This window comes from Dendrobates tinctorius, unplaced genomic scaffold (genome assembly GCF_039654945.1).
Source record: "Dendrobates tinctorius isolate UK_male_01 unplaced genomic scaffold, ASM3965494v1 ptg000265l, whole genome shotgun sequence".
Classification (NCBI taxonomy): Eukaryota; Metazoa; Chordata; class Amphibia; order Anura; family Dendrobatidae; genus Dendrobates; species Dendrobates tinctorius.
In genome coordinates this window covers 14,438,780-14,463,145 of record NW_027361932.1, presented here as the reverse complement: position 1 = coordinate 14,463,145, position 24,366 = coordinate 14,438,780, and the positions used below count along the sequence as shown (strand labels likewise).

At 44.9% G+C, this 24,366-nt stretch overlaps 2 protein-coding genes across 3 annotated transcripts in view; one reads left to right on the top strand and one right to left on the bottom strand.

Moving 5' to 3' along the window:
* LOC141069516 (tRNA (32-2'-O)-methyltransferase regulator THADA-like) overlaps positions 1-7,447 on the top strand; it is a 178,471-nt gene extending 171,024 nt beyond the window's left edge. The window contains exons 30-31 of one of the 2 annotated variants that reach the window (XM_073559146.1): positions 2,980-3,203; positions 7,086-7,447. In XM_073559146.1, coding sequence (XP_073415247.1) covers positions 2,980-3,203; positions 7,086-7,369 — 508 coding nt within the window. In that variant the 3' untranslated portion in view covers positions 7,370-7,447. The remainder of the gene's footprint in view (positions 1-2,979; positions 3,204-7,085) is intronic. The other variant, XM_073559147.1, reaches the window with a different exon arrangement.
* Positions 7,448-7,888: 441 nt separating this feature from the next.
* Positions 7,889-24,366, bottom strand: part of LOC141069515 (somatomedin-B and thrombospondin type-1 domain-containing protein-like) — a 116,523-nt gene continuing 100,045 nt past the window's right edge. Inside the window, exon 5 of the mRNA XM_073559145.1 lies at positions 7,889-12,804. Coding sequence (XP_073415246.1) covers positions 12,699-12,804 — 106 coding nt within the window. The 3' untranslated portion in view covers positions 7,889-12,698. The remainder of the gene's footprint in view (positions 12,805-24,366) is intronic.

Sequence of the window (24,366 nt, the reverse complement as noted above, 5' to 3'; positions counted from 1 at the left end):
ACACATTCCGATTTTTCCTCCACACCAGAGGTTCCTGCGTTTTGCGATCGGAGGGCGACATTTCCAATTTGTTGCTCTGCCCTTCGGTCTGGCCACTGCCCCCAGAGTCTTTACAAAGATAATGGCGGTGGTTATGGCCATCCTGCATGCTCGGGGCATAACGGTACTACCTTACCTGGACGACCTTTTGGTAAAGGGGCCGTCGTTTCAGGCATGCCAGGAGAATGTCAGTATCACGCTGGATACCCTGGCCCGTCTAGGCTGGTTGATCAATCGGAACAAGTCGACCTTGGTTCCAGCCCAGAGAATCGTATTCCTAGGCATGGTTTTCAACACCTCCCAGGGGCTGGTGATCCTCCCTCAGGACAAGGCGCGAAGGATCAAACAGGGGGTGCGGAACCTTCTACAGCCGGGCTCCAGATCCATCCGGTACGGCATGAGTGTGTTGGGCAGAATGGTGGCGGCGATGGAGGCAATCCCGTTTGCCCAGTTCCATCTCCGTCCGCTTCAGCATGCGCTCTTGTCAGCATGGGACCGAAGGCTGCTATCTCTCAGTCATCGGTGCAATTTGTCTCCGCCGGTCCGACGATCACTCCGATGGTGGACTCGCGACTCGTCTCTGGTCCAGGGGAAACCCTTTCCCCCGGAACAGTGGTTGGTGGTGACGACCGATGCAAGCCTGCAGGGTTGGGGAGCAGTTTTCCAGAGTCACACAGCCCAGGGGCGGTGGTCCATTCGGGAGGTAATTCTCCCGATCAACATTCTGGAGATACGAGCGATACGATTGGCCCTGCAACATTTTCAGCGTTTCCTGAGACACCGGCCGGTGCGCATTCAGTCGGACAATGCTACAGCAGTAGCGTATGTGAACCATCAAGGGGGCACGCGCAGCCAAGCAGCCATGCGCGAGGTTGGGCTGGTACTGCGTTGGGCCGAGAAAAACCACGTGGTAATTTCAGCGGTGCACATTCCGGGAGTCGAAAACTGGGCGGCAGATTTTCTCAGCCGACAGGGGGTCGCGGCAGGGGAATGGTCCCTGCACCCCGAGGTTTTTCAACAGATCTGCCAACGGTGGGGGACACCAGACGTGGACCTTATGGCATCCAGAGAGAACGCCAAAGTACAAAGGTTCGTCGCTCGATCCCTCGACCCGCAGGCAATCGCAGCAGACGCTCTGGTGCTCCCGTGGAGCCAGTTTCGTCTCCCGTACTTGTTCCCCCCGCTACCTCTGCTTCCAAGAGTCATCAGAAAGATAAGGAGAGAGAAGGTTCCAGCAATTCTGCTGGCCCCAGACTGGCCTCGGCGGGCCTGGTATGCAGATCTGGTTCAACTAGTGGTGGACGTACCCTGGCGTCTCCCAGATCGGCCGGACTTGCTGTCCCAGGGGCCGATCTACCATCCGAATTTAGGGGCCCTGTGTTTGACGGCGTGGCCATTGAATCTTGGCTGTTAACACAGGCAGGATTCAGGCGCGATGTGGTGGCCACGATGGTGAGTGCCCGAAAGCCTTCCTCGGCGAGAGTATATCATCGGACTTGGGAAGTGTTTTTCCGTTGGTGTAGGGATCGCGGAGTGGCTCCTCTGGTTTTTTCGATCCCCAACGTACTGGCTTTTCTGCAGGCAGGGCTGGACGCAGGATTGGCTCCGAGTTCGCTCAGAACGCAAATCTCGGCCCTGTCGGTGCTGTTCCAACGAAAGGTCGCTTCGGTCTGGCAGGTTAGGACGTTTATGCAGGGGGTCGCACATTTAGTACCCCCCTATAAGGCGCCGACGGAATCATGGGACCTGAACTTGGTGCTCAGGGCCCTTCAGGAGCCTCCTTTCGAACCGTTACAAGAAGTCTCCTTACCTTACCTGTCCAGGAAGGTCGTTTTTCTGGTAGCTATAACGTCTATTAGGCGGGTTTCGGAATTGGCGGCTCTATCTTGTAAACCGCCGTTCCTGACTTTTTATAAGGATAAGGTAGTTTTAAGGCCAGCTCCTCCCTTCTTGCCGAAGGTTGTCTCGGCATTCCATATCAACGAAGACATTGTCTTACCCTCATTTTGCCCGGCACCGGTGCACAGGGTAGAAAAGGCATTGAACACCCTGGATCTGGTAAGAGCCCTTAGGAGGTATGTGACAAGGACAGCGCCTTTCCGCCAGACAGACTCTCTATTCGTGATTCCAGAAGGGCGGCGGAAGGGGCTCGCTGCCTCCAGAGCGACTTTGGCCAGATGGGTTCGCCTGACGGTCCAAGAATCTTATCAAATCAGTGGCACGCCGGTTCCGGCAGGGATCAAGGCACACTCGGCTCGAGCAGTGGGTGCCTCATGGGCACTGCGACACCAGGCTTCAGCGGAGCAGGTGTGCAAAGCAGCTACCTGGTCCAGTTTGCAGACGTTTGTCAAACATTATAACGTACATACCCAGGCATCCGCGGATGCAAGCCTGGGAAGAAAGATTCTCCAGGCAGCAGTTGCGCACCTCTAATCAGGGGCGCAAAATAGCATGGATTGGGTGAGCTAAGATCCCGCCCAGGGACTGCTTTAGAACGTCCCACAGTCTCTGTGTCCCCCAATGAGACGAAGGAGAAACATGGATTTTTGTGAGTACTCACCGTAAAATCCTTTTCTCCGAGACGCTCATTGGGGGACACAGCACCCACCCTACTAGCCAGTTGGCTTTTGCTTATTTTTGAGTTATACAAATCCTTATGTAAGGATCAGGGTGGTCCCTTTTCCAGACGTATAATTTCTTGCCTGAGTTTAAGGCGCGTTCTCCTACTGCTTATGCACTAAACTGAGTTACGCCCGGTCTGGGGGCGAGGGTGTATGCGGCGGAGGAGGAGCTAACTCTTTTTTTGTATACTTAGTGTCAGCCTCCAGACGGCAGAAGCACACACCCACAGTCTCTGTGTCCCCCAATGAGCCTCTCGGAGAAAAGGATTTTACGGTGAGTGCTCACAAAAATCCATGTTTTCATCTAAAATATTAACAGCCTTTGTTTTTGCAGGTCAGTGTCACTTTATGAGGAAGATGTGCCTAATGTGTTTTCAGACTGTAACTTTCTTTGTAACCTGCTATGTCCAATGATGCTAGAGCTGCTGGACCTTATGGTTCAGGAATCGTCTCTATGCTTTGTAGTGTTCCAATGGGCAGAAAGAACAGCCATTCAAGTGAGAGAACAGATACAAAGATGGCACAGCTGGGAAAAGGAACAGGGTAAGTAACATGGTAGAAACTGGGAGAGGACAAGCATCAGGTTGTATCAGGTTGTGTCTAGCGATTGATAAATGATAGCACATACAATAAATTCAATGTTTCTTGGTTATTTATTTTCTTATAAGTTGTGTATTTTTTTTAAAGACACATGTATTGCTCAAATAAATATAAGGGAATGCTTAAATCACAAATCGGAACACAATGAACAAGTTTTAAGATGAAAATATTTACTGATATGTGTAATTTGTTGAGAAATATTTTTATATTCCAGTAGACCATGTCCAAAATTACTAGGCAAGTGAGTATTTGTCCATATCATCATTCTTCTGCATATTTTGCACCTCCAAGCTGTATAAATGTGAATACTTATTTGATGAAGCATCTCAGGCAATGTGTATTTGTCTAATGAGATTGAGCGTGGCCTATTAGACGTCCTTTATCAAGGTGTGCAGAATTATTAGGCAGTTTGTTTTTAGGCAAAATGGGACAAAAAAAATTAACAGACTATGGAAACTCAAACAACTTAACAAGTTTACATAAGGATGCAGCAATTTTTTAAAAATTGCTTCGATATTGGGGCGTTATTACAGAACTTGTTGCTTGTCACTGTGGTTTATTGTCAACAAATTAAGACACTGACAGACTCCATAGATAGATGGCTTATGACTCATTGAAAAGAACTGGGGCTATATTGGCCACTGATATTTTTTCTTTTATGTATTTTTGTACATTGAGTCGTTTGGTTATTATCACTTTAACAGATGACAATAGACAATTGAGATCAGAAAATTTACATTTCTCATTTAGTTGGATAAAAATCCTGAACACAAACAGTTGTCCAATAATTATGCACACAGAAATATTCTCCTAAGAAAGACAAAACCTTACTTTTACTTTATGAAATATTCAGGTTTATTAACCTTTTGACTTGACCAACAGCACTGTGGTCAAGAATAAAATTTATCAACAAAAATACAAATTGCCTAATTGTACTCACAAGTTATTTACAGTAGTGTTCAAAATAATAGCAATCCAATATGACTAACCAGATTAATCACTGTTTTGGTATAAATGATATTACCACATGTCAAACAATTTACCAGTTGGTGCAGTAGATTCTAAGAAAACCAACAGACTCGGCATTCATGATCTGCGGATTTTTGAGCCTGTGTATTAAGGGCATGTCACACTAAGAGATATCGCTAGCAATATCGCTATAACTTGTGACGTTATAGCGATATTGCTAGCGATATCGCTATGTGTGATACTTACCTACAACCCGCTCCCCCACTGCTTATCGCTGATCGCGCGAGAACAGGCTGGACCGTTTCTCGTCGTCAGCTTCCTGCAGCGCTTCCTGCTGTGACGACGAGCGAAGCGTGGAGCCGAGCGGGAGGACGCAGGATCGCCTAATGTGACAGGTAAGTAGCGACCCCCGTCCCCAGCGATGTCGCTAGTGAGATCTGTCTGTGTGGCAGCTCACTAGCGCCCACTTAGCGATGTACCAGCGATCCTGACCGCGTCATATCGCTGGTCGGGATCGCTGGTGCATCGCTAAGTGTGACAGTACCTTTAGAATAATTAATTGAAAGGGGGTGGTCAAAATAATAGTAGTGTAGAGTTCAATTAGTGAGGTCAATCATTCTGTGAAGAAACAGGTATGAATCAGGTGGTCCTTAAGGGTGAAGCCAGGACATGTTGTACATGTATTTCTACTTGAAAGCCTGAGAAATATGGGTTGTTCGACACATTGTTCAGAAGAACAGCGTACTTTGATTAAAAAGTTGAATGGAGAAGGTAAAACTTAAAAAGAAGTGCAGACAATGATAGGTTGTTTAGCTAAAATGATTTCCAATACTTTAAAATGGAAAGCCAAGCCAGAGAGAGACGTGGAAGAAAACGGAAGAATAGCCAGAATGGCAAAGGCTCAGCCATTGATCAGCTCCAGGATGATCAAAGACAGTCTTAAGTTACCTGTGAGGACTGTGACCGTTAGAAGATGCCTGTGTGAAGCTAATCTCTTAGCAAGAAGTCCCCAAAAAATCCACATCTTAAAAAAGAAACATGTACTGAAGCGGATACAATTGTTCTTTTTGGGTCCAAAGGCTGCAGACAGTTCGTCAGACGACCCTGAAACTCTGCATTCTGAAGAGCATCATGATATTGGCGTCTTACTTTTACTGTGGTGCCAAACCTATTTACCGCATACCAGGGATCACGGACAAGTTTGCATATATTAAAATACTTGATCAGGTCATGTTGCCTTGCGCTGAAGAGGATATGCCCTTGAATTGGGTGTTTCAACAAGACAGCAACCCTAAATACACAAGTAAACCAGCAAAATCTTGGTTGTAGTCCAACAAAAGTGAGGTTATGCAGTGGCCAGCCCAATGCCCGGACCTTAATCCGATATAACACTTGTGGGGTGACATCAAAAATTTTGTTTCTGAGGCAATGCCAAGAAATTGTAAGATCAAAACATCCTGGGCTGGTCTAACAGGTGTCAGGAGTTGGTTGACTCTATGCAACACAGATGTGAAGCAGTTCTTAAAAACTGTGGGTATACAACTAAGTATTAGGTCAGTAATTCACAGGAATGCTAAATCCACAAAAAAATTGTACATATTGTAAGTTTGTAAAGACTAATGCAGACACTGCTATTTTTGTAGTACAGCCCAATGTTCATTTTTTGTTATTTTCTGTAGTAGTGAAAAATGATATACATTCCTCTTCATGTGTTAAATTAGAATACAATGGGCAATGTTCCCAATGCATGGAAATAAAAACTAGTATTAATATTTTGTTATTAACTCATGTTTTTGAACACTGTGCTATTATTTAGAACACTACTGTATGACCCCAACGTGCCTGTATGCATTTCTGACAACACCTGAGCATGTTCCAGATGAGACAGTGGGTGGTGTCTTTGAGGTTCACCTCCTACATCTGGATTAGGGCATCAGTGAGCTCCCATCCAATCTTTCGTGCTACACTGCAATCTTTTTGCTACAGCATGGATATGGAGAAGCTGGACTATCTAGGCAACCTGAATGGACTTAATGCTATCAATATTGACAAGAACACTAGCAAAACTCTAGAAGACACCGTCAGGAAAGATAAGGAGCTACTAATTGTGGCATACTTTTGCTTCTCATTTTGAGGATTCTCTTGCTGTCTCCAGTGCACCTGTTGTCTCTTTCATTTTTACCAAAGCTAGTGAGATTGATTAAAAATTGCTTATACGACCGAAGGATATTGACTGTGTTCCCAAAGCTCCTCTTATCCATGGCTATCCAGTAGTCGAGAAATTTGGTTTTACAGATGGAAAAGGCAGTGGGCAGAATTTTACCTGCATTTTGCGGGTCGCACCATCTGGCATTATCTTAACTGGTTTTATTGATATCCCTGAACCTTGGTTGACATGCAGCTATAAGGTACGGCCAGCTGGTGTGGCCTGCTGCTTGTAGCAGAAAAGTCTGCTCACCACAATGGCCAATTGCCGTATGATTTTGTATCACCATCATGTGGCCATTGACCTGCTGAGGGTGAGCAGCTTCGGCCTTACTGCAACTAGACCATCTAGCCCTACCCGTGCTGTGATGATTAAGTGTTCCTTTACATTTTTGGAGCAATATATATGCAGTACATCATCAAGGTTAATATTCCCCAATTTCTATTATCAGCAGTTTCTGAGCTTACACAGTATAGAGGACATTTGTTGTGCACTGCCAATAAGATTTATATGTAACTAGTTTGTAAGGATGATAAATGTAGTTTAGCACTAATATAAATCTATTATCCTTATGTTCACTTTTTTATACTGATAATCTACAACTCTATAGCTTAATTCTACCAAAATGTCCAACCATTTTGTTCTTTTAGGATGCATATCGCTTCCATCCCTGAGAGCCTCTGCTTGTTCCCATGTACATGGCGCCATCTTAGGTTTGTTAGTTCGAACTAAACTGCTCTTTAAGGCCCAGGAGATATTACTAGACCCTGGCATCCAGATCACACACTTAAAACTGTTTTCAGACTCTCTGACCAAGGAGATATCGCAGATAAAGGAAGAGCTTGCACTTTATCGGATGGGATTCTTTAATACAGTGATCAATACAAGTCTATACAGGAAACATTTGCTGTCTAATGGGGACTCTGTGTCTTAGCAAAGATTTGTGTTTATCCATGTATATTGAAGTATATAAAATAATACGGCATAATAAAGTGATATTCCATGCATATAACGTTCCGAGATACTGTGGATTCTGCTTGGCTGATGAGGAGCAACCCCTTTAGGCAGTCGCTTAGACAAGTACTTTACATATTATGTCTGTCATATTTTTGCAAAATGGCTGATGATAGGAAGTTTTTGTAAGAGACTGTTGGTGAATTACAGGAGTATATTCTGCTGACAGGTTCTTTTTAAAGGGGCTGTCCACTGAAAACAAATTATCACTTATCCTTAGGCTAGGTGATAACTTGTTTTAACTAGACAATTCCTTTAAGTACAGGGTGGTTCAAAAGTAGGTGGACAGTATGTGTAATAGGGTTATGAAGGGGGAGATTTATCAAACATGGTGTAAAGTGAAACTGACTCAGTTGCCCTTAGCAACCAATCAGATTCCACTTTTCATTCTTCACAGACTCTTTGGAAAATGAAAGGTGGAATCTGATTGGTTGCTAAGGGCAACTGAGTCAGTTTCACAGATCCAGTTTTCACAGATAAATCTCCCCCAAATCTGTTTTCTTTTCAGATAATTCAGATAACCCATAATGGCAAATAAAATACAGATCAAAGAAAATGGATTTTAAAAAAGTATTGGAAATCTCAAAATGCTGAAACAGTTAGAGCAAATTGGGTTAAAAGATTTGGTACTCAAGCCCCAAAGAGACAAACCATTTACCGCATTCGTGACAAATTCGATGCCACTGGCTCAATCCTTAATGCTCCAAAAACTGGTCAACCCAAAACAGCCTGTACAGAAAATAATAAACAACTTGTCCAAAAAAGTCCACCAGAAGAGTCTCTTTAGAATTGGGAATTTCATGAGCTTCCATCATGCGAATTCTGAAATCTATTGGGTGGAAAGTTTATCGTCCACGTCTAATTCATGGTTTATTGGAGGATGATCCAGACAAGCGGCTGCAATTTAGTGAGATTATGCTTAACGAAACTGAAGAAAATCCAGTAATTTTAGATAACATTTTGTGGAGTGATGAAGCTTCTTTCAAATTATCTGGCCATATTAACAGACATAAATGTATTTACTGGTATAATGAGAACATGCATTTAACATTAGAGCAACAACTAAATGAGCAACAACTAAAAGTTTTGGTGTTTTTAGACCATTTTTTTTAGATGGAACAGTCACAGGAGATAAGTATCTCGAAATTCTAATGAATCAAGTGGTTCCCCAGTTACAGCAACAGCCTAAGGCCGGGTTCATACTGCATTATGGCAGTCCGTTATCGGACGCATCGCTAATGCCTGCCATAATCGCTATGCGCTAGCGATGTGCTGTCATTCAGTGATGGAACCTCGGACGCAGGCTGCAGCGTCTGAGGCTCCGTCACCGCTAGCGCAAATGAATCATGCTATATAGCGTTAACGCAGCCAGTCAACGCCATGCGTTGAACGGGCTGCCTAACGTAATATGATCCTGGCATAATGCAAATGACCTTTATTTCCAACAAGAAGGGGCCCCTCCACATTATTCAAGAGTAGTCCGCGAGTATCTTGATGAAACATTTCCTAATAAATGGATTGGCCGAAGAGGCTCACTTGATTGGCCGGCACGTTCACCAGACTTGACCCCAATGGATTTTTTTCTTTTGGGGAGTACTCAAGGGCAAAGTTTATAGTTGAAAACCAAAAAGTGTCAGTGATTTGAAAAATTACATAAGAGATGCATTTCAAGAAATTAATACCCAAAGAGACTAGTGCAAAATGTTTGTTGAAGCGTAAGAGGCAGACTTCAAAGCTGTGCAAATTGTGATGGAAAACAGTGTGAGCACCTGCGTTGATAAAATTTAAGGGCTTTTGTGTTATTGTTCAGAATAAAATGTAATTGTCAATGTTATGCTTGTGTTAGTAAATATAATTTTATATGTAAATCAAAATAAATGTTATTATTTTCTGTCCACCTACTTTTGGACCATCCTGTATATGTTTTTATGCAAGGCATTTGCAGCTCTCTAGATGAATACATTGGCACAGAATTTTACATATTTACCTACTGTTGAACACTAACGTTTAGGAATCTATTCTGATAAAACCTTTCACCAACTATATTTCTTTGGATCATTACTTTTTAAACATTTATTTTACATCATTGGCAATTATTTGCATGATATCCATTGCAGAATATATTTATTAATAATGTCTGTGACTTCAGCGTTCCTTAACAATATAGTGTGCTGCATGAGCAACTCTTTTCTAATTATGTTGTTGATAAATAAAATATATTTTTATACTTTTGATTTTAGAGTGGTTTTAGTTACAGCAAAATGCTATTTTTTGCACAATTAGATGTTTCACAGTTTTACAAACCACCTTCTGTATCAATTTCAAGTTTTCAGGATCTCTGCTTGTTGTCCTCCAGCAGAAATGTTTATTGCATGCTTCAAGTGGCTGACGATTATTCCTAAATATGGACAGATTTGCTGTTCTGATTTGTGTTGGACATACAACCACACATAAGGCCTGTTTCACATTTCCGTTTGTTTCCATCAGTCAAAATCCGCCGTTTTGCAAAAAACGGATCCGACTTTTTTTTTGCGGATCCGTTTTTTTCCCCATTGACGGATGGTGACGGATGGTCATCTGTTGGATCCGTTTTTTGACGGATCCGCCAAAATTTTGGCGTCCACTGACTTGTGGACAATGAAATGATTTTTTTGTCTGCACGGATCCGTATTTTTACACTGAGCATGCCCGGAAGAATTTCCATGCCAGATATTTAACCCTAAATCCCGTTATGGCGGCAGAAAAATTTTTCTCTCTCTCTCCCCCTCTCCTCTCTCTCCTTTTCCAGGCTGCGGTTCCTTTAAATTTCCGACTTCAGCGGATCCCTCAAAACAATGGTCCGGTGGCATACGTTGCTGTCACAACGGAAACGGATCCGTCTTTTGCATTTTTCACGGATTGCAACTGACCAAAAAAACGGAAGTGTAAAAGAGGCCTAAGCCTGTCATTACTTTCTAATTAAAAACCTTGGTTAGGTTGATTATAAATTTTTCAGCAACATTGAAGCTCATTGCTGCCTGCAAGTCCAGATCCAAAACTTGAGTATCTCACAGTGTCAAACATTTAGTAAAGTGTTAAAGGGACCACTTACAAGAAGGAATGGTATTAGGATCCTTTTATTGGAATTTGTCACCTCATTTTTCGCTTATAAGCTGCGGCCACCGCCATTAGAGGCTTATCTACAGCATTCTGTAATGCTGTAGATAAACCCATGATGTAATGTGAAAGATAAAAACAAGTTAGATTATACTAACCCAGGGGCGGTCCGGGTCTGATGGGTGTCGCAGGTCCGGGTCCGGCGCCTCCCATCTTCATGCGATGATGTACTCTTCCTTGCTTTTGTCGCGACTCCTGCGTAGGCGTAATTCTCTGCCCTGTTTAGGGCTGAGCAAAGTGCTGCAATGCGCAGGTGCCCGGGAAAGGTCAGAGAGAAAAGGTCCCATTGGACCGGACCGCCCCCCCCAGGTGAGTATAATGTAACTTGTTTTTCTTATCTTTCAGGTTACATCGAGGGCTTATCTGCAGAATTATAGAATGCTGTAGATAAGCCCCTAATGGTGATTGCCACTGGTTATATGCGAAAAATGAGGTGGCAGGTTCCCTTTAAAGAAGGGCACCAGGGTAGGTTGCCTGTTTTAAGATGAGCATCAAATGTTCAGCGCAGGAAGAAGACAAGCAACTATAGAAAATGAAAACGTCACCTGTAGGATGATTTTGTTGGATAACCCAAAGTTTCGGGTCATCCCGCCATATAACCTATATCCCGTACTTTAAAGGGGTGGTTTAAAGGTGAAAGTAAATTTTTTCTATTTGATGCCATAATCTAAAATATTTTCTAATTTACTTGTTTAAAAATTCTTTACTGTTCCTAACTACACTATCTAACCAATGGCCTATTTTTAATTTTTTTTTTTACTTCCTCTAATGACGATTCGTTTAAGAGCCCCCAGTGCATGCTGGGATACTCAAGCGACGTGTCATCAGAGCGGGAGTCACTGTCACAGCCTCTGCCCTTTCCCTAAAACGAAGTGTCATCACTGACACTCGCTTCAGGGGCGGGGCTATTGCCTGCTTTGTTCCTGTGCATTGTGGGATGTGCAGTCACAGCGCCCACTCACAGCGGTGTTACAGTACTCAGCTTGCAGAAAATTAGCGCCACCCCAGCAGGTGACAATACTGGTCTCTGCCAGGTATTGTTAACACTTGTTCTGATGACGCTTCTTTTGAGTATCCCATGATGCCGTATCTTACCGTTCAGGAACATGGTCTGATCACACCACATCTCCTTGGCAGGGGAGGAAGGAAAAAGAGAGTATACAGATATTACAGCAGGGGATTGAAGATGATTCTTTTTGTGAGGTAATACATTTCCCTGCTTGTTTTTAAAAAGTGTTTCACCTCAAATAATTATCTGTTATCACCTGCTGTCTGTATACTCTTTGGCGTCCTTCCCTGCCCAGGAGCTGTGGTATGATCAGACCATGTTCTTGTACAGTCAGACACAGCCATTACACTGTAAGATGCATAAAAAGTGTGATTTTATTGCTGGATTCTGACAAGTTTGCAAAACCTGTGAGACCTAAAAAATTCCTTTGAAATGTTAGACTTGCCACAGGAACCTAGAATAGAGTGTTATATCCATTTTAGCTTTTTTCTCAACATTATGTCCCCCTTTCTAGTAATGTTTTTGATGTGACGACACAGCCCCATTCTTATGACTCACTAATGATATGGTGGGAAATAGACATTTCCTTTTTAAAATCTTCTTGTGGCAATCTAACATACTACTGTATGTAAATATAATGTATGTAAATATATGAATGTGATATAATCGAACTTTAAAATGAAAGGACACATGGATAGAATTACATATATGGATATACTCGCTTCAGGATTGCCCCATTTTGTGTGATTCCTTTTAAAGTAGCACCTAGCACCAAAATATTTGTCAGCTAATATACTTTTTTGGAAGGCAGGGTTTAGTTGACAATGCAGCATTTTTTTTTACCATCTGTCTGTTACGATGTGAAAACTCAAATTTGTAGAAATTAGACAAGATGGTTGCCATCTCTGGCACGTAACAAGTACTCTAACAATTACAGAGTAGCAGCATCTTTAAAAAAGGAAGCAAAGTCCTCCCAAGAGGCAGGTGGAAGAGGTAGGTATTAGAGAGGTAAGCTATTTTGGCTTTGTGGGGACAGCAATGTTTGTAACTGCTATCCTACATCCAATGATGTCACTGCTCATTATCAAACAAAAATATAGGAGAGCAATTGGCATGTGCAGTCTTCTCTTAGGTCTTCTCGAACCCAGGAGCCTTGGCAGCCTGGAAAGGAAACAGCAGTCCAGAATGTCCTGTAAAGGTTACAAGATAGTTTAGTAGTGCATGTTCATTATTACAAGACACATAAAGCAAGTATCAGATGAATAACCCTAGAGAGTATTAGGTCTAAGGGGTAAGGTTTCTCCTTGTGGAGAGTGACATACCAGCTCTGGCTTGTCAAGGTAAGGAGGCTTATTCGCCGTGCAATGCTCCTCTGAGAAAATATGCAAATTGCCTCTTCAGCGAAGAAGAGGACTTGAACTCTATAGTGCCACCTGTTGGTAGTAGCGATCCTACAAGTCACAATCAACCCTTCAACGAGTCTTGTAATTTGACTTAGGATAAAAGCCAAATCAGAATCTCAATTTGCAGACACGGTGTTTCAGGCTATTGGCCCTCGTTAGTGCAAAGTATGAGAACTGATTTGGCTAGGTGAGAGGCTCTGGATTGAGGTCTAAGTGGTAAGGCTTCTCCTTGTGGAGAGTGACATACCAGCTCTTTCTTGTTAAGGTAAGGAGGCTTATTCGCCATGCAATGCTCCTCTGGGAAAATAATATGCAAATTGCCTCTTCAGAGGAGAAGAGGACTTGAACTCTATAGCGCCACCTACACACTTTATGAAAAACTTCACAAGTATCACTGTTTTTCCAAAGCTAGCAATTATTTGGAAATTATAAATTGCAATATGAACATAGCATTTTTGTGACTTTTTATGCATATGTGATCTCTAACCATACTATCATCCACATGTGTAGATGTCTCTGTTACAGTCGGCAGCTGTCTCCAAGCAGTGACTGGACCTTAGCTCTGATCACTGCTGTTAGAGGGTTGGTCCGAAATAGCAATTAACTTTTATCGTAAATATCTATTTAATGCCATAGCCTATTTATTTTTAATACACTTTAATAATTCCCCATCCTTCCGTAACTACACTACTTAACTGCTTTTTCTTTTTACAACTTCCCTGATGAAAATAACAAGCAAGTGTGCTATGATGCTGCCTAGTTACGACCGATCTGAGTTGGCGAGAGAATCCCTGATGACGCTTCGCTTTAGTATTGCAGCATGCACTGAGATTCTCAAACGAAGCGTCATCAAAGAGGAAGTTGTAAAAAAAAAAAAAAAAAAAAAAAAGAAAAGCAGTTAGTGTAGTTAGGGAAGGATAGGATATTTTTAATTAAATTATAATAGAAAATAGATTAGATTATGATTATAATATTAATCCCTTCAGCCTCAGGCAGTTTTCCACTTATTTATTTTCTTTTTTCATTTCTTTCCACCACTTCTTCCAAGAGTTATAACTTCTTTTTTTTTATCTTTCCGTCATTTTCCAGGATGAGTTGTACTTTTGTATGACACTGGAAAACAGGAAAAAAAATTCAAATGTGATGAAATTGCAAAAAAAAAGTGAAATTCAACTATTGTTTTTGGGCGGTTTAATTTCCCTGTTCACTATATGGGAAAAATAACATGGAAATATGATTCTCCAGGTCTGTACGATTTCGCAAATACCAAATATGTATAGGTTTTTTTTATTTAATTGGTGAAAAAAATATGGAAATTTGTGTGAAAAATGTTTTGCTTTTATCACTATTTTCCAAAACCTTTAGTGTTTTGATTTTTCGGTATATGGGACTATATGAAGGCTTATTTTGCGCCCTGAGCTAATGTTTTTACTAATACCATTTTGGAGTAGATACAATGTTTTGAATCACCTCTTATTGCTTTTTCGTAATTTTGATGTTTCTATTTTTTTTCCTCATTGGGCTGCTTACCGATTTGATTATTTTATATTTTGATAGATTGGACATTTTTGAATGCAGCAATACAAAATATTTATGTGTATATCTTATTTTTAATGAGGCAGAGGGGTGGTTTGAATTTTTTTAAACTTTTTTTTTATATTTTACTGTATTTGTTAGTCCCCTTAGAGGACTTGCATGTTAAATCCCGCTGTTAGAGATTGACAGTGAGATTTAACAGGTTAATCATTATGCTCCTCCCCACGGCTGTTAAAGGTACATGATCACTGATTAAACCAGCCATTATGTGCATGGAAAAATGTGGGCTCAGCGTCGGATCTCACATCAAAGGTAGGAAAATGACATATGATGTAAATATACGTCATGTCAAGAAGGGGTTAAATAGATTTAGGATGAAAGGTAATTTAGGCATGTAGAATGAAAATTAATTTGTATTTCGGAACACCCCTTTAACAATATATGCTGCTGTAATTTTCTGACAGGCATTTAAATGGAGTGTTTGAGGGATAGAGATGGCTTAACATTGCTGCATCTTGACACTCGTGAAGCCCTGCTATAGACTAAGCTTCATAGGGGACCTCAATTTTTAATACATACTGCAATATTATAGTATTTAACAAGTGCTCACGGATAAAAGTCCCGAAAAGAGACTACAAATAAGGTAAATCACACCCCTATTTCCAAATTAAAAATAAGATAAAAAACATTTGGCATCACCAAGTGTATAAATGTTAAACCCTATTAGTAAAATTTGATCAACCTATAAGGTAAAGACCATAAAGAGAAAAAAAACTGCCACCACACCTCCCTTAAGAAAATACAATAAAAAGCTGTCAAATTATTGCATACCCCAAAAATTAGTATCAATAAAAACTGTCAGCCATGCAAGAAATATTCCTCCACATAATTTAATCGACTGAAACATAACATTACAAGTCTTCAGAAACATGTTAAATTTGTGTCACCTTTTCTATCACAGTTTGGTATCACTGTAATTGTACTGATTTGGAGAATCGTGTTTGCAGATCATTTTTACCGTACAATGAACACTGTAAATACAGAATCCAAAACAACAATGGCAGAATTGCATTTTGTTACCATTTCATCCCAATTAGAATTTTTTTTCCTGTTTTTCAGTACACTGTATGATAAAATGGTTTCATTCAAAGCTTTTGTCACCAGAAAAAATAAGAAAGGTATGGGTTTTGCAAGAAGGCTAGGAAAAAAAACAAAAGGCAAAAATAAAAAATCAGCTGGTCTTTAATGGGTGAAGCATTTTGGAAAAATGCATGTCAATGGTCTGTTTAGAATGACCCTAGTGTGTCATCTCTTGGAGTCTACAAGAAGCCCACTGGATTTGAGATGTGGAAATACACAGAGCAAATGAATCCAAATAATATGTCCTGGAACGTTTCGACACATAGCCCTGATGGCATGGTGGAATGTCCTGTTGAAATGCCATTTGGAGACTTGATAAAGACTAGCCATTAAGATAAATCTGTGTTTCTTCTTTGCCTCATTGGGGGACACAGGACCATGGATGTTATGCTGCTGCCCCACTAGGAGGTTGACAATCAGTTAATACAAAAAAGTTAGCTCCTCTGCAGTATACACCCTCATGCTGGCTCCAAGAGAACCAGTTCTTGCTTAGTGTCCGTAGGAGGCACCTGGGTCTGTTCTTCAGACCAAAAGCTCTTTTTTATTTTTCATTTTACTTTTTGATTTTTTACTTTTTTCCATTGGACGAAGGGGCGACGTATCCTTTCAAGGCTCTGATCTCCCCGAACCATCAACAGGCGAGCACGGGGAGTGTCGCCTCCCCGTATCCTCTCCTGCAACGTGGGATGCCATGTCTGGGCTGCTTTTTTAGGGGCGACGGGTCCCTTAAAGGGCATCGATCTCCCCGCACCATTAACGGATGAGCACATGGAGTGTCGCCTCAATGTATCCTCTTCCGCAGCCAGGCCTAATGCCAGATATTTAGCCCTGTCCCATCCTAGGGGATTTAACCCATTGGAAGTACAGAGGCCATCTTTTGGCGTCCGTGCAGCGCTCACTGCACCACCACTGTTAAAGCGGATGGTGCAAGGAGGCGGACGGTCCCTCCACCTTTCTATTAAAGGGATGGTGTATTGAGGGTTACCTTGTTACCACAGCAGCATCCATGACCAGCGGCAGCAGGAGGACGTACCCACTGTATATCGCTGGCTTACCTGCTGCCCAGCAGCTTCTCTGGGTAAGTGCCATGGCTGAAGGGCTCTGGGGCGGCGCTGGCATAAGTGGGGGCTCATTCTGGCAGCGGCGGCGCTCCCTGGCCCTCCCTGCATTGGTGCCGGCAGGTGCTGATAAATTTAGTCCCCCAGCTTTGGCCTGTGGGCCGCAGCCTGAAGCCCTGCCCATGCTATGATGTGTTCTGGTGGCTCCACCCACTTTCCGGTGCTTCTCATTCCGGACGAAAAGCGCCTCCTAATCTCGGCAGCCATCTCCCCTCCCACAGACCCTCCAGACACACGCTGACATCCGGCAGCTGTCCCTGAGGAAATTTGTCAGGGACAACTCACCGCAGACTCCCTGGGGAGGCTCAGCAGCTGAAGTGCCACACAGAAGGACCTGGGGACACGGGATCAGGGTAAGGGAGCGCTGATCCATACATCCCTCCTCCCTGCTGTAACGCTTTCACTGCAGGAATCCCTAATTTTTAAAGGGGACATATAGAAGGGTACAATGTCCCAGCTCAAAACATCTAAAAAGGCTAACAAGAATATTGCAGTCTTCTTCATTGCATGCACCTCCTGCCAGTCTGCGTTTCCTAAGGCTCAGTTAACTGCTCTCAAGCCTGTGACCCCAAATGCGCTCAGGAGCTCTCTGCCGCCACCGAGCCCAGTGTACTTAGTCCCCCTGAGTGGGCTTCGTCACTGTCACAATCCATGGCTTCTCTGGCCAAAACGATTGAATCCCTCCGTGACCCTTCTGTGGAACGGAGCGTTAGCAGGACCAATGTAGACGGATCCTCCCCCAGACGGGAGCAGTCAGTTTGTAAGGGCCAAAAGCACTCTAGAAGCCTACAGGCGCATAGAAAACGGATCCGTAGCACATCCCCCGAGCAAATACTTGCCTTATCATCCGAGAGCTGCGTTTCTCGCTTTCCCTCTCCAGAGGTCAGCAGCGAACGTGAGTCTTGAGTATGAATCGGATGGCTGCTTGGATGCGAATTCGCCAGATTTTCAGAAAACTGGATTCGCTGATTGAGGCTGTCAACCAGGCTCAAGGTTGAGGAAGATTCTGGCTCTGTTCTGGATCATGCCGTGTTTTTTAAGAGGACTAAACACCCTCATAAGGAATTTGCCATTCACCCTGTGGCATAATTAATCGGCACAGGGAGTGACCGGATAAACGCTTCACAGGACAAAAACTGAGCTAAGGAAAGATTGGGCTGAATCTCCGGTTGTAGACCCCCCCAGTATCTCGCCTGGCATCTAAAACTCTTTTCCCTTCACCCATGACAGCACACCTGAGAGAGGGATCCGCCCCGCCAGGACAGGAACCTACTGAAATATAAGGGGCGGCACCTCTACCCCGCTTCAGTTGGGGTCATGGGAAGGGAATCCCAGACTGACAGCAGCGGTGCCTGTCATAGATGAAGAGACCCAGGGCCGTCCCGGCGCGGGAAGAGCAGGTCACCTTACCTGCAGCGCCGGCCGTCGGTCTCCTGGAAGCGCAGTCCTTGGGGCTCCGGGTTCGTGCGGGTGTGGCTGGTGGCCTCTAAGATGCGGGGCGCTCCACCGTGCCTCCCTCCCCGAGCATCTCCCTCACGACACACAGTGTGGAGAGCCGGGGGTCGGTTTCCGGCCACTGACATCAGCGGCGCCGGGCATCCTGGGAAGCGCGCCTGCTGACGTCAGAAAGGCGACGGTAAGATGGCACCTGGTACGACACCGGCCGCATGGAGAAGAATAGCGCTCGGCCGGCGGTCGCAGGGGGAGGGAAAGGGAAGGAAAAGGAAACGCTCACCAGGCCGGACCTATTTAAAGGAGGAGGGTGTCAGTGCAGCCAGGTAAATCATGGGGTCAGAGCAGGAGCGATCGCTGTCTCCACCATCTCTGCCTCCATCACAAACCTCCGCTCACAAGCATGGCAGCCGTTCAAGCGGCAAAAGCAGCAGTCGCCCGAGCCACAGATCGGGAGACTCCTCGATGTCCAGAGAGCACAGGTCACGTGCTCCACCACAGCCTCTGAGTCCAGTACCCGACTATGGGTGGTGAGTGATCTCCGTGAATGTTAGTATGTTGTTAATAGGGTCCTTGTGTGTTAACTTCCTTAGGAAAAGGCCAAAAAAGCAGTGAGCAAGAGGAACAATAGGGATTGTGCCATATGTAGAAGCCCCCTACGTGAGAGATTGGCAGAAGGACCTTTGTGCCAGCTGCATCCAGCGAACCATGGCGGAGGAGGCGCCGAGCTTTGCAACCAACCTCTGATCGGTCATCAGGTCAGAGGTGGAAGGCTCACTTAAAAAGAGAAAGGAAAAGAGTAGGAAAGATTCCCCTAGCTCTTTCTCAGACTTCCTCGGCCGGATCACAGGCCAAACACCCATCATCTTCCTCGTCGGATAGCGACATGGGTGGTAAGCCTTATTTTCCGGTAGAGGATAAGGATGCTCTCCTCAAGGCCATGAGAGTAACACTGGGCCTACAGGAGGAAAAAACGGCCAAGCCCCTGGAACATGTCATGTCTACAGGAAAGGAAGAAACGTACATTTCTAGTCAATGAGAAGGTCCAAGCACTCATTGAAAGGGAATGGAAGAAGCCTGAGAGATCTGGAGCACTTCCCTACTCCTCTAAAAGGAGGTATCCCTTTGAACATAAGGATACAGAAATATGGGACAAAGTCCCAAAGATTGATGCAGCGGTGTCCAGGTCATCCAAAAAATCCGCCCTGCCCCTGGAAGATTCAGGGGTGCTTAGAGACCTGCTAGATAAAAAAAGCGGATTCCTACTTAAGACATACGTAGGAAGCAGCGGCAGGAGGACTAAAGCTGGCAATAGCCGGCACCTGCACAGCACGTTCCTTAATGATTTGGCTACAGCAGCTGGAAGAGAAACTTGCTTCAAATGTCTCGAAGGAAAAAATTTTGTCGGACATGTATCTTCTGCACGGAGCAGCAGCTTTCTTATCCGACACTTCCGCCGATTCCATGAGACTGACAGCTAGAGCAGCAGGGTTATCAAATGCCGCAAGGCGCGCATTATGGCTTAAAGGTTGTCCAGGAGATCTACAGTCTAAAGCCAAGTTGTGCTCTCCCTTATGATGCTCAATTTTTATTTGGTAAAAATCTGGATGACATCTTGGAAAAAGCAAGTGACAGAAAGAAGGGTTTTCCCAGGTTTCCAGTAGATCAAAGAAGGCCGTCCTTTCGGAGGGGAAAATTCAACAGGGGCCATCCTCCGGGGGATAGGAGAAAATGGGAGGACAAAAGGAAGGAGTCCGGATTCATGTTCGGAGGAGCCACCTCATCCTCTAAAAAATCCCCAGAATGATGCCGGCATCCTGGTAGGGGGGAGACTGATGCTTTTTTCCCAGGCCTGGGAAAATTCTTACAAGCAGGATTACAGCTGGGAGTAGCGGTAAATACCCTTAAAGTTCAGGTGTCGGCATTGGGCGCACTATATAACTGCAACATAGCGGCAAACAGATGGGTAGCTAGATTCATTAAATCCTGCCATAGGTCCAGACGTATCCCATTGCCAAGAGTAGCCCCGTGGGATTTAAACCTGGTCTTAGAAGCCCTTCCGAAAGAGCCATTCGGACCAATTCAACAACTGCCTGTAAAATATCTTACCCTAAAGACCATTATTTTAGTGGCCTTTACGTCGGCCCATAGAGTAAGTGACTTGCAGGCCCTCTCAGTGAATCCACCTTATAGCCAGGTGTACCAGGACAGGGTCGTCTTAAAAACAGACCCCGCTTATCTACCGAAAGTAGTATCTGATTTCCACCGCAGCAAGGAGATTGTCCTCCCCTCCTTCTGTGAGAACCCAAAAAACCCAGGGGAGGAGAAATTCCACAAATTGGATGTTAAAAGGGCCCTGCTAGAATATAAGTGACTAGCCAGTAGAGGAGGTCCCAGTCCCTATTTATAGCCTTCCAGGGTGCCATAAAGGGCTATGGGGTATCAAAAGGGACTATTGCCAGATGGATTAGGGAGGCCATTAGTGTAGCCTACTCAGCTAGTGTTCCGATTCCTGACGGCATCAAGGCTTATTCCACCAGAGCCGTGGCGACCTCCTGGGCTGAAAAGGCAGAGGTATCAATTGAGCAAATTTGTAAGGCCGCTACCTGGGCCTCACCATCAACCTTCTTTAAGCACTATAGATTAAACCTATCCTCCTCTGCTGACTTAACCTTTGGTAGAAGGGTGCTGCAAGCGGTGGTCCCTCCCTAAGGTGTTTCGAAGTCTCCAAAAATCTCTGAGGTGTGCTGTCATGGGTGAAGGGAAAACCACCATGGTTACTTACCGGTAGCCGTTTTTTCCGGAACCCATGACAGCACCCGTATATTCCCCCCTAATATTTCAGTAGGTTCCTGGCGGGGCGGATCCCTCTCTCAGGTGTGCTGTCATGGGTTCCGGAAAAACCGGATACCAGTAAATAACCATGGTGGTATCCGTTCCAGATGGGTCATCCATTAAAAATCCCACGGGACCGTCAGATAGAAAATCTGGCTCGCTCTGTTTTTGAGGCCTCAGGTTCGGCTCTCTATCCATCCTTCGCTGCAACCTGGGTAATGGTCTTCTGGTCAGAAACCTTAGCTAAGTCCATTCAGAACAGTAATCTTCCCCCTGAGGCAGCGCACCTTGCCAGTCAAATTTCTTGGGCAGGTGATAACCTGGTACACGCATCTTTGGATGCGGCCAGCTGTGCTGCTCTGTCAGCAGCTAATGCCATCACGATCAGTAGAGCATTATGGCTCAGAGAGTGGAAAGCGGACTCTGCGTCAAAAAGTCTCTCACATCTCTTCCTTATCAGAGTGGCCGCTTATTTGGGGAAAAGCTGGATCAGCTTATTTCCGATGCTATGGGAGGGAAGAGCAAATTTCTTCCCCAACAGAGACTTAGGCGTCCTTTTCGCAGACAATTCCATCTCCGATCCTTTTGCTCCAATCTGGGCTGGTCCACTACCACCACTTCTGTGTCAGGGCACTCTCCACGCAGGGACAGAGGATCCCAGGTCTCCTATAGGCCCAATCAGCAATGGAAATCTCGACCCAAACAGTCTAGATCTAAGGGACCTATAGTAGGTCTCAAAGATTTTCCGCCCAATGACTCCTGGCTTTATCCAATCGACACCAGCAGGAAAGGCGCCCGCCTATTTCTATTTTGTCAGGCCTGGCTTTCCGTCATCCACGACGAATGGGTCAGAGACCTGGTGTCGTCCGGATACAAAATTGATTTCGCTACGCGCCCCCCAACACGTTTCTTCCTGTCATGTCCTCCAACATCAGGCAGGGGCAAAAGCTTTTTCCTGAGCCATAGACACATTGCATCACGACGGCGTCATTGTCCCCGTCCCAGAAAACGAAAGGTTTCTACTCTAACCTTTTCGTTGTCCCAAAAAAGGACAGAAGGGTGAGACCCATATTAGACCTCAAACTTCTGAACAGATTCGCCAAGGTCCGTCATTTCCGCATGGAATCTCCGCGTTCAGTTATCACTTAAATGGAAGAAAGGGAATTCTTGGCATCCATCGACATCCGAGATGCTTACCTGCATATCCCAATTTTTCGTCCCCACCAGAGATTTCTGCTCTTCACTATGCACGACCAGCATTTTCAGTTCACGGCCCTGCCCTTCGGCCTCGCTACGGCTCCCATAGTGTTCACAAAGGTCATGGCGGCCGTCATGTATATCTTGCACTCTCGGGGCGTGGTCGTTCTGCCCTATCTAGACGACCTTTTCAACAACTGCGGAGTCCATCCTCATCACTTGCAATACTATTTCTCGCCAGGGCTGGATGATATTTCAGCAAATCCTCACCCAGCGCAGCAGATATCCTTTTTAGAGATGACGATAGACACCTCCCGAGGGTTGGTAATTCTATCTCGAGACAGTCCTAGCCCTTCAACAAGAAGCCCGTTCTCTTCGTCATTCATCCTCTCATTCCATCCGGTTTGCTATGAGGGTACTGGGAAAAATGGTGGCCGCAATGGAAATGGTCCCTTTTGCACAGCTGCACCTTCGTCCCCTACAACATGCTCTTCTGGCGTCTTAGGACAGGAACTCATTCTTCCTCGACCGCAGGTGCCATTTATCCCTAAGGGTTAGGCAGGCTCTCAGATGGTGGACATTGAGCTCTTCTCAAACAGGGGAAGTCTCTTCTGGTTTGATGACTAGTGGTGACTACCGATGCCAGTCTTTTGGGCTGGGGAGCAGTCTTTCGTCACCACACTGCTTAAGGCCGCTGGTCAATCCGAGAATCGAGGCTCCCTATCAATGTTCTGGAGATCCGTGCGATACGGCTGGCCCTGCAGCAGTTCCATCATCTAGCGGGTCACCCCATACGAATTCAATCCAACAACGCCATGGCTATGGCATACATCAATCAAGGGGGTACCCGCAGCAGGACAGCCATGTCCGAGGTAACTCACATTCTACGTTGGGTAGAGAAGAACCACTTGGTAATCTCAGCTGTGCACATTCCAGGTGTAGAAAACTGGACAGCAGATTTCCTCAGCGGTCAGGGGCTTGCCTCGGGGGAGTGGAAGCTTCACTCAGAAGTTTTTTACCAGATCTGTCTTCGCTGGGGGACCCCAGATGTGGATCTGATTGTAACCCCCCTTCTCATGTACAGCACCATGGAAGTGGAAGTAATGGTGCTATCTAAATATATAATAGTAATCTGCTGGCATCCAGACTGAATGCCAAAGTTCCCCAGTTTATAGCGCGGTCCCGAGATTCAAGAGCAATCGGAGTGGATGCTCTGGTTTTTACATGGCGCCACTTTCGTCTTCCATACATTTTTCCCCTGCTACTGTTACTTCCAAGGGTTATCAGGAAGGTCAAGGCAGAAGGAGGCCCAGTGATCCTGGTAGCTCTGGACTGGCGTTGCCGTGTTTTCGCAGAGTTGGTGCACCTCGTCGCCAATGTACCCTGGACGCTGCCGGATCATCCAGATCTGCTTTTTCAGAGTCCGATTTGCCACCAGAACTCAGGGCCCTGTGTTTAACGGCGTAGCCGTTGAATCCTGGGTTTTGACCCAGGCTGGGTTTTCTCAACAGGTCGCCTCCACAATGGTTATTGCTCGTAAACCCACGTCGGTATGCACTTATCACCATACCTGGAAGATTTTTTTTGCTTGGTGCAAGGATCGTGGCCTTCCTCTTCTCGTCTTCTCCATTCCCACCATTTTGGAGTTTCTACAGGCTGGTCTAGACTCATGCCTGGCACTCAGCTCTCTCAAGGGCCAAATCTCCCTATCGGTCTTATTTCAAAGGATCGTGACACGACTTTAAGTGAAGACTTTCATACAAGGGGTTTCACATGTGCCACCTCCTTTTCGCATGCCTTTAGAGCCTTGGGACCTCAACTTAATCCTGAGCGCCCTACAGGAACCCCCCTTTTGAACCGCTTCAGGACATTTTGTTGGTTTTTCTGTCCTGGAAGGTTGCCTTCCTTGTTGCAATTACATCTATCAGACGAGTTTCGGAACTAGCTGCTCTCTCCTGTCATGCGCCTTTCCTTAATTTCCATCAGAACAAGGTTGTCCTCAGGCCGTCCCCGTCCTTTTTGCCAAAGGTCATGTCATCCTTCCATCTTAACGAGGACATTGTTCTCCCTT